Source organism: Octopus bimaculoides, chromosome 1 (assembly GCF_046866305.1).
Source record: "Octopus bimaculoides isolate indiv1 chromosome 1, ASM4686630v1, whole genome shotgun sequence".
Lineage (NCBI taxonomy): Eukaryota > Metazoa > Mollusca > Cephalopoda > Octopoda > Octopodidae > Octopus > Octopus bimaculoides.
Window position 1 is genome coordinate 34,794,053 of NC_142928.1, and position 12,500 is coordinate 34,806,552.

Genomic DNA, 12,500 nt, shown 5'->3' on the forward strand with positions numbered 1-12,500 from the left:
GTGTGCGTGTAATTCATGCTTGCGTGTATGCAAATTGCGTTATTCTGTTAAGTGTGTTTAGCTTATGTCCTACGTGAAACTGTTGTTTTATAATAACCTATAATGAATGCATACTTGTGTTAGTGTAATTACATGCTTCAGTTTATGTCTAGGCACATATGTGAACGTATATATTTAGGCGCAAGTATGTGTCTGTGTGTGTGTATATATATATATATATACACACACACACACATACACCCATATATGTATGTATATAGATTTATGTAGATATTTCTTCACATGTGGTTATTGTGTGAATGAAAAAGTAAGAAAATTTAACAAAATATAAAATGATAATGAAATGCTAATATTTACACGAAATTATAATTTCTTTTCTGAAAATGATAATTTCTGTCGTTTTCTTTATTTCTTGCATTTTCTTCTTCTCTTTTTGAAAGAGAAGAAGGAGGAGGAGAAAGAATGTGGTTGATGGTGTGTATCTTCTCTGTGTTATTTCACAAAAGACATTTTAGCGACATCAGCTCAATGATAACACCATTCATTCTTCAAATTCTAAAAAGCTGGTTCATTCCATTGTTTGGCAAAAACATACCAAACATTTTTTATGTGTATATAATATGTGTGTGCGCGCGTGTGTGTATACATATTAAAATTATATATCTCTTAATGCATGTAACCACAATCATTGTGTGTATAATATATGTTTGTGTGTGTTTATGAATGTATATCAAAATTATATCTCTTAAAAAGTATGTAATCATAATTATAGTATGTATATATGCTATACAAATATTACATAAATACACACGCGTGTGTAACTATCAATGTGTATAATTATATAGATATAATAAACATAAGTAATAAATATTACATACTTACACATACATATACAAATGAACATCAATACATAGATTATACGCAAGAATATATTGAATGACTACATATGCAAACATAAAAGACGTATTGTAACGTAAATGTACATTAAAATTTATAGGTTATTTATGTGTTTATGTATATTGTGTGTGTTTCGTGTTTGTGTGTGTGCGTGTGTGTGTGTATTTATTAGTTTTTACTTACTGGATTGCGGTCAAGTTGAATCAACCCTTTCAAGGGTTTCCTCGATTGTATCGACCCGCTTCTTAAGTGATCCATGTCTATTTATCGAAGACATACGTCACGTGACATATATAGGGAGATAAAAAAAACATAAGCGAGAACAGTTTTTCCAGATCAGTCTAAAGCATAAAATGTAACACACGCACATACACACACACGCTCGCACGCACGCACGCACACACACAAATACACAAACACACGCACACACACATGCGCGGGCGAACGCACATACATAAACACATATTTATATAATGAGGGTCCCTCACTTCGAATTTGACGGATAAAGGCCCCGTTCATCGAGTGACGATACAATCTGCCCATTGAATTAGCGCTCAAAGTCGGTAAGCATTCTACGGGCACGCTATCCAAACATGACATCTACCTTTCTATCTATATAATAGGGAGCAAGAAATCATGTCACAAACTTCATTGGCTTACATCTGTTTCTGCTATAGAATGCGATCGACTGATAATTGCGAATCAACTTACAGCTTCGTCTGAGATTCAACAATACGTATATATTGAGTTCTGACACCAGATTATTAGTGTTAGTATGCCTAAGCGAAATTTGAATATATATATATATATATATATATATATATATATATATATATATATATATATATATATATATATATATATATATATATAAATGTGTGTGTGTGCGCGCGCGCGTGCACGCGTGTGTGTAGCCACAGCGTGGCCGAATGGTTAATAAATTCGCTTCCGAATTACATGATTCTGGTTTAAGCCCTACTTCATGCAATCTTGACCAAAATGTAATGTGTGTGGAACTGAAATGGATATATGGGTACAGGACATCAAAAAAAAAAAAAATAAATAAACGCTAAACACAATGAGAAACGAAAATATAAAAACGAAAACATAGAAAACGAACTTTTTTTCGAACAACGAAAAAAACAGAGAAGCGAGACATGCAACATAAAGAGTATACCACTTCGTCAGTTGTCCCTGTTTCATCTACTCCGCGTTTCGAAGGCAAGGACAATGCGGAGGGTGAAAGTGTTAACAAGAACAGGACAGTGAGAACAAGACAGTAAACACAAAAGACGACGACGACGATGATGATGAAAAGGACGATGTTGATGATCTTTTATGTTTGATGTTTTACTTGTTTCAGTCATTAAACTGCAGCCATGCTGGGGCACTGCCTTGAAGAATTTGTAGTCAAATGAATCGACCCCAGTACTTTTTCAAAAATTTTTGTTAAACCTGGTACTTATTCTGTCGGTCTCTTTGCCGAAATGTAAATTTACGGGGACTTAAATACAAATAGGTAGGGGACAAATAGACACAAAGACCCACTATATGTGTGTGTGTGTGTGTGTGTGTGTGTGTGTGTGTGTGTGTGTGTGTGTGTGTGTGTGTGTGTGTGTGTACACGACAAGCTTCTCTCAGTTTCCGTCTACCAAATCCACTCACGAGGCTTTGATCGGCCCGAGGCTATAGTAGAAGACACTTGCCCAAAGTACCACACAGTGGGACTGAACGTGGAACCATGTGGTTGGTAAGCAAACTTGATGGAAAGGAATTTTTATTTGACGCAGGACCGCTCGATGAGCGGACATTACGAGAACATAGAGACATTGAAGGGCCCACACATCAGGAACGTTCTGGGGTCGATTTTCTCCAGCATGGCCGCAGTCAAATGACTGAAACAAGTAAAAGAGTATGTGAGTTCGTGTGTTGAAGCATATTCTGTTGTCTGGGGAGAGTCATTTTCTTTTTGTGCCTTATAATTTAATACATTCACCGGTAAAATTTCCACTTATTTCTTATTTTTATTTTCCTAAAAATTTCGTTGCGTCTTGCAACCTTTTCAATAGTTTTGACTCTATATTGTGTTAGCCAGAATCACAAATAGAGCACAGATTTAGTATTCGCCTACATTTTTTTAAAAATTTCTTTATTGCCCAAAAGGGGCTAAACACAGAGGGGACAAACAAGGACAGACAAAGGGATTAAGTCGATTACATCAATCCCAGTGCGTAACTGGTACTTAATTTATCGACCCCGAAAGGATGAAAGGCAAAGTCGACCTCGGCGGAATTTGAACTCAGAACGTAACGGCAGACGAAATACTGCTAAGCATTTCGCCCGGCGTGCTAACGCTTCTGCCAGCTCACCGCCTTATTCGCCTACATTTTTTGAATCCCTATTCCCTAAACGTATACATTCATGCATACTTACATATACCTACACACACACATATACAAACACACACATACACACACGCACACACATTCACACACACACATGCATACATATAAATGTGTGCGCGTGTGTATGTGTGTGTATATTAGATAAATGTATGTATTCACACTTATATGTGTGTGTGTGCATGTAATCACACATGCATGTATGTATATATATATATATATATATATAAGTGTGTGCGCGCGCGTGTGTTCTTGCCGTGAGCGCCTGTATATCGCAATATAAAAATTGAAAAATACGTTAAAAAGCTACCAACTAGAAGCGCTAATCCTATACAAAAATATAAACTTGTTACCAGCTCAAATATACTTCAGACCTGTTCGAACCCGCAAGGAAGCTATTCACTGCATTTTATCGTGGTGACCTTTTCATACCTCTTCATATCTTTTTGTCTACAGTGAGAATTGTTATTCGTGACAAAGGCTTTCTTACGGATTCGAACATGTCTCAAATATATTTGAACTGGTAACAAGTTCATTGTTAGAAAGATATATTTTACATGGTTTAAGCATTTCCTGGTGAAGAAACCAATACTCTGGAAAGAGTGTTGTTGTTGGCACTCCGTCGCTTACGACGACGATGGTTCCAGTTGATCCGATCAACGGAACAGCCTGCTCGTGAAATTAACGTGCAAGTGGTTGAGCACTCCACAAACACGTGTACCCTTAACGTAGTTCTCGGGGATATTCAGCGTGACACAGTGTGACAAGGCTGGCCCTTTGAAATACGGGTCAACAGAAACAGGAAGAAAGAGTGAGAGAAAGTTGTGGTGAAAGAGTACAGCAGGGTTCGCCACCATCCCCTGCCGGAGCTTCGTGGAGCTTTTAGGTGTTTTCGCTCAATAAACACTCACAACACCCGGTCTGGGAATCGAAACCGCAATCCTATGACCGCGAGTTCGCTGCCCTAACCACTGGGCCATTGCGCCTCCACTCTGGAAAGAGTAGATAGCTATGTTTATGATAGTACAGGGATGGCCAAAAGTCACCTGACAGTAAATCAAACCTATTTAAGTCCAAGATATTTTATGTTTAACAACTGAATGAATTTAATAAAAGCATCTAAATATGAAACATCATGAAAATTGTTCAAACTGAAGTCCTTCTTGAGTGCTACCATTTTTCCAAATGAATAAATAAAATTGAATATTAAGCATTTATAGAATTTTAATTTACTGTCGGGTGACTTTTGGCCAACCCTGTTAGACATTTTACAGGCAAGTCATAGTTTCGCTGATAGAGCGAGCTAGAGAAGAAAAAGGGAGAAAGAGAGAGAGAGAGAAAGAGAAAGAGAGTGAGAGAGCGGAGAGTTTTCGTACACAAACGTGTGTATGTGTAGGCGTCTTTGTTCATGTGACCTTTCATAATACCCAGTAACTAAATAAAAAATATCTTTTGGTGAGTCGATGAGGAAACCTCTACAAGATGGCGCTCGAGTGGCCAAATCTTGCCGAAACTAAACCTCATTGTCTTAAAAAAGGGAATGACATATTGGATAACGACCGAAAATGATAGTTCTCTTTTATTTTCGCTACTACTTCCTAGAGCCTGCTCTGAACATGTTTGTCATCTAATAATTTTCTGCTTGCAAAAATTTAGGTTGAATGTTACTTGAATATCAATATTGCTTTCAAATTTTGGTACAAGGCCAGCAATTTCAGGGTTAGGAGTAAGCCGATTACATCGACTCCAGTGCTCAACTGGCAATTATCTGATCGATTACGAAAGGACGAAAGGTAAAGTCGGCCTCGGCGGAAGAATTTGAACTCAGAATATAAAGACGGACGAAATACCGCTAAGCTAACGATTCTATCAGCTCGTTGCCTTACTTGAATATCAATATTACCAGTGTCATTAAGGCGGTGAGCTGGCAGAATTGCTAGTACGCCTGGCGTCTTTACGTTCTGAGTTCAAATTCCACAGGGTCGACTTTGCCTCTCATCTCTTTCCTGGTCGATAAAATAAGTACCAGTTGAGCACTGGGGTCGAGGTAATCGATTTATTCCCTTCCCCTCCGAAATTGCTGGACTTGTGCTAAAATTTGAAACCAATGTTACCAACGTTAACTAAGCTATACTGCTATGTCTCGGGCACCAGTCGTTTTATGGGTACCGTCTCTCTTCCTCATACTAATTAATAAAATATAAGATAGAGAACACACACATATGCACATAATCTTGAGGGTATATTCGTACTTCCTTACGAACCTTCTCTGCTGTAATGTATGTGAGTGCATATTTATATGCTTCTATACAGAAATGGAACAAAACTTCGATAGAAAATACATAGATATATTTCATTTTCAACATTACAGATATTGTTATAACCATTAATATCCTAATATTATTAATGTTCATCTTTTCTTTCACAAATGTGGTTAATTTCTTTTAAAACTGGTATCTTACCGGTAATCTAAATGATTTTTCTATTTGTGTTGCTTTCCTCGATAGATATTGCGCACTCGATTCATTTAGATGTTAAGCCTCATTGCTTCTGAGTCTTTGAGTGCTTCTTGTGCAAACGACAAAATTTGAATTCTTCGAAAGCATCTTTTCATTTGATTTTGATATTTCCGTGGAATTTCTATCACTATTTGTTAAACTTTGTTGACTTCTTAATGCGTAAAACGGTTTGCTTCTCTCTATCTTTGGAACAGAACTTCTTGTTACCGAAAATTTCTTTACTACATCGATATTCTGAGAGCGAAAATCGTTGAATGTCTCATTGTTAGTTTTCTTCGAATTCGTTTTGAGATTGATGTATTTTTTTCTCGTTAAACTAGTGATTTTGACTCGTTGTTTCCTACGTTTCCATAATTTCAAAATTCGACAGCAATGACGCAAAATACCCACAAGACTAACAAAAAAGAAGAAAATTGTACAGCTATTCAATGTTAACATTTTTTGATTAACTTCTAACAGGAATTTCCAGAGGCTTATTATGGCAAAACACAACAATATAACAATCAACCATAAATCGCATTTGAATTGTTGTTTCTCTTCAGTTGTACCAGGATTTCTAATAAATTCCATAAACGATACAGAACGTCGCCGAAGAATATATTTAAAGCCACATATTTCACACTTTTGGGCACTGGAATAGATCAGCCAACGTTCCAGACAAGACACATGTACTTGTCCTACTGAACCGATGCAGTAACAAGGAGAGATAAGTCTCTTGTTAGGTTTGCCGACTTCAAGACATATGCGACAAAAAGAGGTACTGTTATAAAGCCATTTACTGGTCGCATCAGTCTTACAACTTTGTTTGGTGAAAGACCTTTCTGCATCTTTCATTTTCGAGAAGATAATGTGAAATATAAATTCGATATAATATGAGTATATGTTGAGCTCTGATTAAAAATGTACATGAGGTTAACTACTTGGTGATCAAAATGCATTTGAGAGCGGTTAATAACAGACATCTAATATCGAGTATTTCGTAACGTCAATAGCAGCTTATTGTTTATTGTGACGTCGCTAACGAAAAATTATGTTAATCACAGCATGTAATATAAACATGAAGGTATATTTACTACTATCTGAATAATCGTGGTTTATGATTTATATGTGAGAGGATGAACAAAATACATGTACACAAAATGTCTATGTATAAATATTTAGGAATATGAATTTGTTTACAGAATCTTGTATAATCTAATCTGATTTCAGATGCAAATAGAACATCTTTCTATCAGTCTGTCTGTCTGTCCGTCCGTCCGTCCGTTCGTCTGTATCTCTTTGTCTATTTCTATGTGTGTGTGCGCGCGCGCGTCCGTGTCTGTGTCTATGTGCGCGTGGGTATGCGTACGTGTGTATTTTTGCGTATTGTATATGGTATGTATTGTATTGAAACACGACTATATTTTCTGTTTTCGTATGAGTTTCTTACATTTCGTTTGAAACAGTAAAGGTCCCTAATAGATTGTCGCAGTGTCGTATTCAGAATGTGGACTGTTATTGACGCATGTAACTGATTCTTTTATGCTAGGTTTAAGTGTAGATTTATCGCCAGAATATTTTGATACTCTCTCACAGGAATTTATAAATTTAATCGTAAAGGTATTCGTCAAGAGTCACAGTGAGGTTAATAATGATGGATTTCAGAGTTTCAAAGTTCCAAAAGACCTGCGAAATGTTTATAAGAAAATACGCTGAAGAAAAGAAAGAAAAAAGAGAGAAATAAAACTAAAATGTGTCTGAAATATTTTCTGGACCTAAAAGGAAAAGCTAGTGTGCAAAATGCTGTCGTAGCTATGCTCAAGATGTGTTTTTACTAGGACAGATCCTCGGTTATAGTAAGGGCGACTGTTGGAGCTCTAGTTATGCCACTGTTGGGGTGACTGTTGGAGTGACTGTTGGAATAAATGCAGGTTCGGCGTGTGATGTCTCGCTAGAGTATGGATAATGCATGGTAGCAATGACGGTTCGTATTATGTCTCTGAGTGGGTGTTGATGGATGTGGCGGCAAGGACGTCATGCATGTTTAAAATGAAGAGAATGGGAGGCAGAACAGAACCCTGGAGAACACCAGAATTAATTGAGAATAGGCAGAAAGAAATCTGTCAACACAATGCTGCTTGGTAACCGATAAAAAAAAGAACGTTTAAAATTTTAATAAATGAACTTTATAGCCGATGTTTCGTTTGTAGAAAGCCATTGGTACAACCATAACAGTAAATGTTACAAAATATGGCTGGAAAATCTGGTGGGGTAGTACTCTAGCTATTTCTCAATTTCTTCCCTGGTTTGTCGAATTCAATTCTTTTAAATTTTACATTTTTCATTATATTTCTCATTCGAGGTCATCATTCGAGGTCATCATTCGAGGTCGTCATTTGAGACCACTCACACTCTTCTGCAATGCTGTCGCAATCAGACAGTCATCTTCACTGAGATGTCGTTTGATAGAGTTAATATAAAGGGTTCTTTTTCGGCAGTCCTTTTCGAAAGCATCTGCATTTCAGAACCTCGTAGAGATAGAAAGAGAGAGGGGGGGGGAGTATTTTCTGTCTAGTAAATTCACTTGCAAGACATTGATTGGTCATCCTCGGACTATAGTAGAAGATATTTACCCAAGGTTGTGCGCAGGGAGACTAAACCCGAAACCACGTAGTTTAGAAGCAAACTACTTGACCATACAGCCACGTTATCTTTTATCTTTTACCTCTTCCAATCATTAGACTGCGGTCATGCTGGTGCAGCGTCTTCAAGAATTTTTAGTCGAAAGAATCGACCCCAACACTTCATTATTTTGTTAAGCCTGGTGTTTATTCTATCGGGCTGTTTTGCCGAACCGCTAGATTACGGGGACATAAACACATCATCACCGGTTGTCAAACGGTGGCGGGGGCAAATACATACACAAAGATACACACACACGCACACACACACACACACACACACACACACATACACACACGCACATGCACGCATGTATGTATGTATGTATGTATGTATGTATGTATGTATGCATGTATGTATAAGTCGCAACCGGGTGCTATTCCGTTTCTGCCAATTTTCTACAGAGAAGCATAAGGTAAAACTAAAAACTAAAAATAAATAAATAAATAAAACCAAAATAAATACAAAAATATAAAGGTCAATTTATAGGAGAGTAAACAGCATTTCATAAGATATTAAATATCTTCATATCTTTCGCTTGCTTGACCCGACTATCCTTTCTGCTTAAATCCTCTCCTGCAACATCTGTATCCGATCAAACATTGCATGCCCACATCAATATTTTAGCGGCTCCCATCTAACACGTAAACAAATAAATTACATGGGAGTTTTAATCGCCATTTGACTTCATTTGACATTGCCACTCTCTCCTGAAACTTTGACACTATGTCGGCATTAAGTTGTTATGAGATTTCAAGCGCACTTTATTTATTTTTCATTGATATCCCCCACTTACCAATAACTAAATGATAATACGAAAAACAAAAAAAAAAAAAACAATAGGGTTAGAAAGAGTGATATAGAGAGATAGGCATATATTTAGAGAGAGAGAGATACACATATAAGCACACACTCATATGCATACGCATATCTAGATAGAAAAACGAATGAGCAATTATATATATATATATATATATATATATATATATATATATATATATATATATATATATATATATATATATATATATATATATATATATATATATAATTTTATATTCGGATATACACCTTGTAGTATGATATACATGTGTGTGTGTGAGTGTGTATGTGCGTATTTATATATATATATATATATATATATATATATATATATATATATATATATATATATATATATATATATATATATATATATATATATATATATATATATATATATGGGGAGAGGGAGATAGAGAGAGAGAGAAAGAAAGAGAGAAGAGTGAGAGACAGAACAAGCAATCAGAGCTGCAGGAATAATCGTCGTATGAATGAATACATGTAAATGTATATGTTGTTGTCAAGCGTTTATTGAAGTGATATTTCTAATGTTGAAGCATCCATTTAATCTGCAACAGAAATGCCATTGACTTTACATTGGTCTTGTGCTCTTCCGAATTCAACAGAAGTTATCTATAAAGTATGCATGCTAGAGATGTCATCTTAAACTACGGAAAATCGTTATTGTTCTATGATGCATTTGTCGTAAAATATCGATGAGTTTATATAGAGAAAGAGAGGTAAAAGAAGAAAATGCGTAAAAGGAGGATATGAGTATGAATAGAGTAATGATGATGATGATGACGATGATGATGATTATTGTTTCTTTAATTTGCCACTGGGGCATCGGATACGGGGTGGGGGACATTACAAGGACAATACTCTCTCTTTTACTCTCTTTTACTTTAGTCGAGGAAATCGACCCCAGGACTTACTCTTTGTAAGCCTAGTACTTTTTCTATCGGTCTCTTTTTGCTGAACCGCTAAGTTACGGGGACATAAACACACCAGTATCGGTTGTCAAGCGATGTTCGGGAGACAAATACAGACACACAAACACACATACATATATATATATATATATATATATATATATATATATATATATATATATATACATATATACGACGAGCTTCTTTCAGTTTCCGTCTACCAAATCCACTCACAAGGCTCTGGTCGGCCCGAGGCTATAGTAGAAGACACTTGCCCAAAGTGCCACGCAGTGGGACTGAACCCGGAACCATGTGGTTGGTAAGCAAGCTACTTACCACACAGCCACTCCTGCGCCTACAATGATAATAATATTTTCAATTCTGACACAAAGCTTACAATTTCGGAGTAGGGGTTAAGTCGACTACATCGGCAGCGGTGTCCAGCCCGTGCTTATTTTATCGAATCCGAAGCAATGAAAGTCGACTTCACCAGTATTTGAACTCAGAACGCAATGACGGACGAAATGTCGCTAAGCATTTACCCGGCGCGTTTCGCCTGGCGTAGTAACGATTCTGTCAGCTCGCCGCCTTAATGATAACAGCAACAACAACAACAACAACAACAAAAACAATAATAGTAATAATAATCTATTCCCCTTAAAGCACAAGGCCTGAAATTTGAGGTGGTGGGGACTAGTCGATAACATCGACTCCAGTATTTCACTGATCCGTAATTTATCGAACTCGAAAAGATGAAACACAAAGTCGACCTCGGCGGAATTTGAACTCAGAACGTGTTGTTGCTGAGATCCCCTTCGGTCATGACTGACCATGGGATTGCACCTAGAAAGTTACCCTCCCAAGCACAAGTCCGGGCAAGGTTGTTTATGGAAGACCAGCAGTCGCCCGTGCTTACTGGCCTCCCCTCTCCACGCCACGGGAAAGGCAAAGGCCGATACAGCTTGGCACCTGTGACGTCGCAACTCATTTCTACGGCTGGGCGAACTGGAGCAACGTGAAATAATGTGTCTTGCTCAAGAACACAACACGCAGCCCGGTCCGGGATTCGAACTCACAACCTCACGATCGTAAGCTCGACGCTCTAACCACTGAGCCATGCGCTTTCACACTCAGAACGTAAAGACGAACGAAATACCGCCAAGCATTTTTCCCGGCGTGCTAACATTTCTGCCAGCACGCCGCCTTTATAATAATTATAATCCTTTCTACTATAGGCGTAAGGCCTAAAATTTGGGGGAGAGGATAGCCAATTACATTACCCCACCCCCCGCAGTACACCCCAGTACTCAGCTGGTACTTAATTTTTTGACCCCGAAAGGAAGAAAGGCAAGGTCGACCTCCTTGGAATTTGAATTCAAAACGTAGTGACGGGCGAAATACTGCTAAGCATTTCGTCTAGCGTGCTAACCATTCTACCAGCTCGCCACCTAATAATAATAATAATAATAATAATAATAATAATAATAATAATAATAATAATAATAATAATAATAATAATAGGAATGAGCAAGTGTCTCCGCAATGTCGCATCTGCAATAAACTGGATGAAACCATTGCCCATATCAGGAACGAATGCCCTAGACATGTCCAAAACCACTACAAGTTGTGGCGACAGGACCAGGTAACGAAAGTCCTACATTGGAAACTGTGCGAAAAGTGGGTGCTAGAGAGAGGCAAGACGTGGTATGATCACAACTGCAGAGGGTAGCGGAGTCGGAGACTAATTCTCTGGGATTTCCCAATCCAAAGACGTCAGGTGCTAGAGCATAACAAACCTGATGCACTATCGAAAAGTTGCACCATATATGCTATATAGTTGATGTTGCACGCCCCTTTGATCCACGAATAGTCAAGAAGGAAGGCGAAACGATAGATAGATACAACCCTCTTAAGTACGAAATAGCCCGGCTATGTTAAATGAAGAAGGTGAAGATAGTGTCAATTAGTGTTGGGTCTTTGGGGACAGTATCAGAAGATATCAAGAAGAATATAAAGGAAATTGGAATAGGGTGCCCGGTAGAACTGTTACAAAAGGTCTGACTCCTTGGCACGGCCAGAACAATTAGGAAAGTATTAAATAGCTGAAAAGAACGAATGACATGGTACCGCAGTTAGTAAGCCCGCTACGCATACAAGACTTCAGGTGCTCCAAAAAAAACCTGTGATGAAAAGAAAATAATAATAATAATAATAATAATAATAATAATAATAATAATAATAATAATAATAATAATATCACAGATTTG

General features: G+C 37.4%; 1 protein-coding gene across 1 annotated transcript; it reads right to left on the reverse strand.

The window, feature by feature from the left end:
• Positions 1-5,631: 5,631 nt before the first annotated feature.
• LOC106867228 (E3 ubiquitin-protein ligase MARCHF2) lies at positions 5,632-6,835 on the reverse strand. Its single transcript, XM_014912040.3, has one exon. The coding sequence runs from the start codon at positions 6,650-6,652 to the stop codon at positions 5,834-5,836; it is 819 nt and encodes a 272-aa protein (XP_014767526.1). The 5' UTR covers positions 6,653-6,835; the 3' UTR covers positions 5,632-5,833.
• Between the last annotated feature and the right edge of the window lie 5,665 nt (positions 6,836-12,500).

Coding starts and splice junctions, on each gene's coding strand:
- LOC106867228 (XM_014912040.3), bottom strand. CDS start 6,652: ATGAAAGATGCAGAAAGGTCTTTCACCAAACAAAGTTGTAAGACTGAT.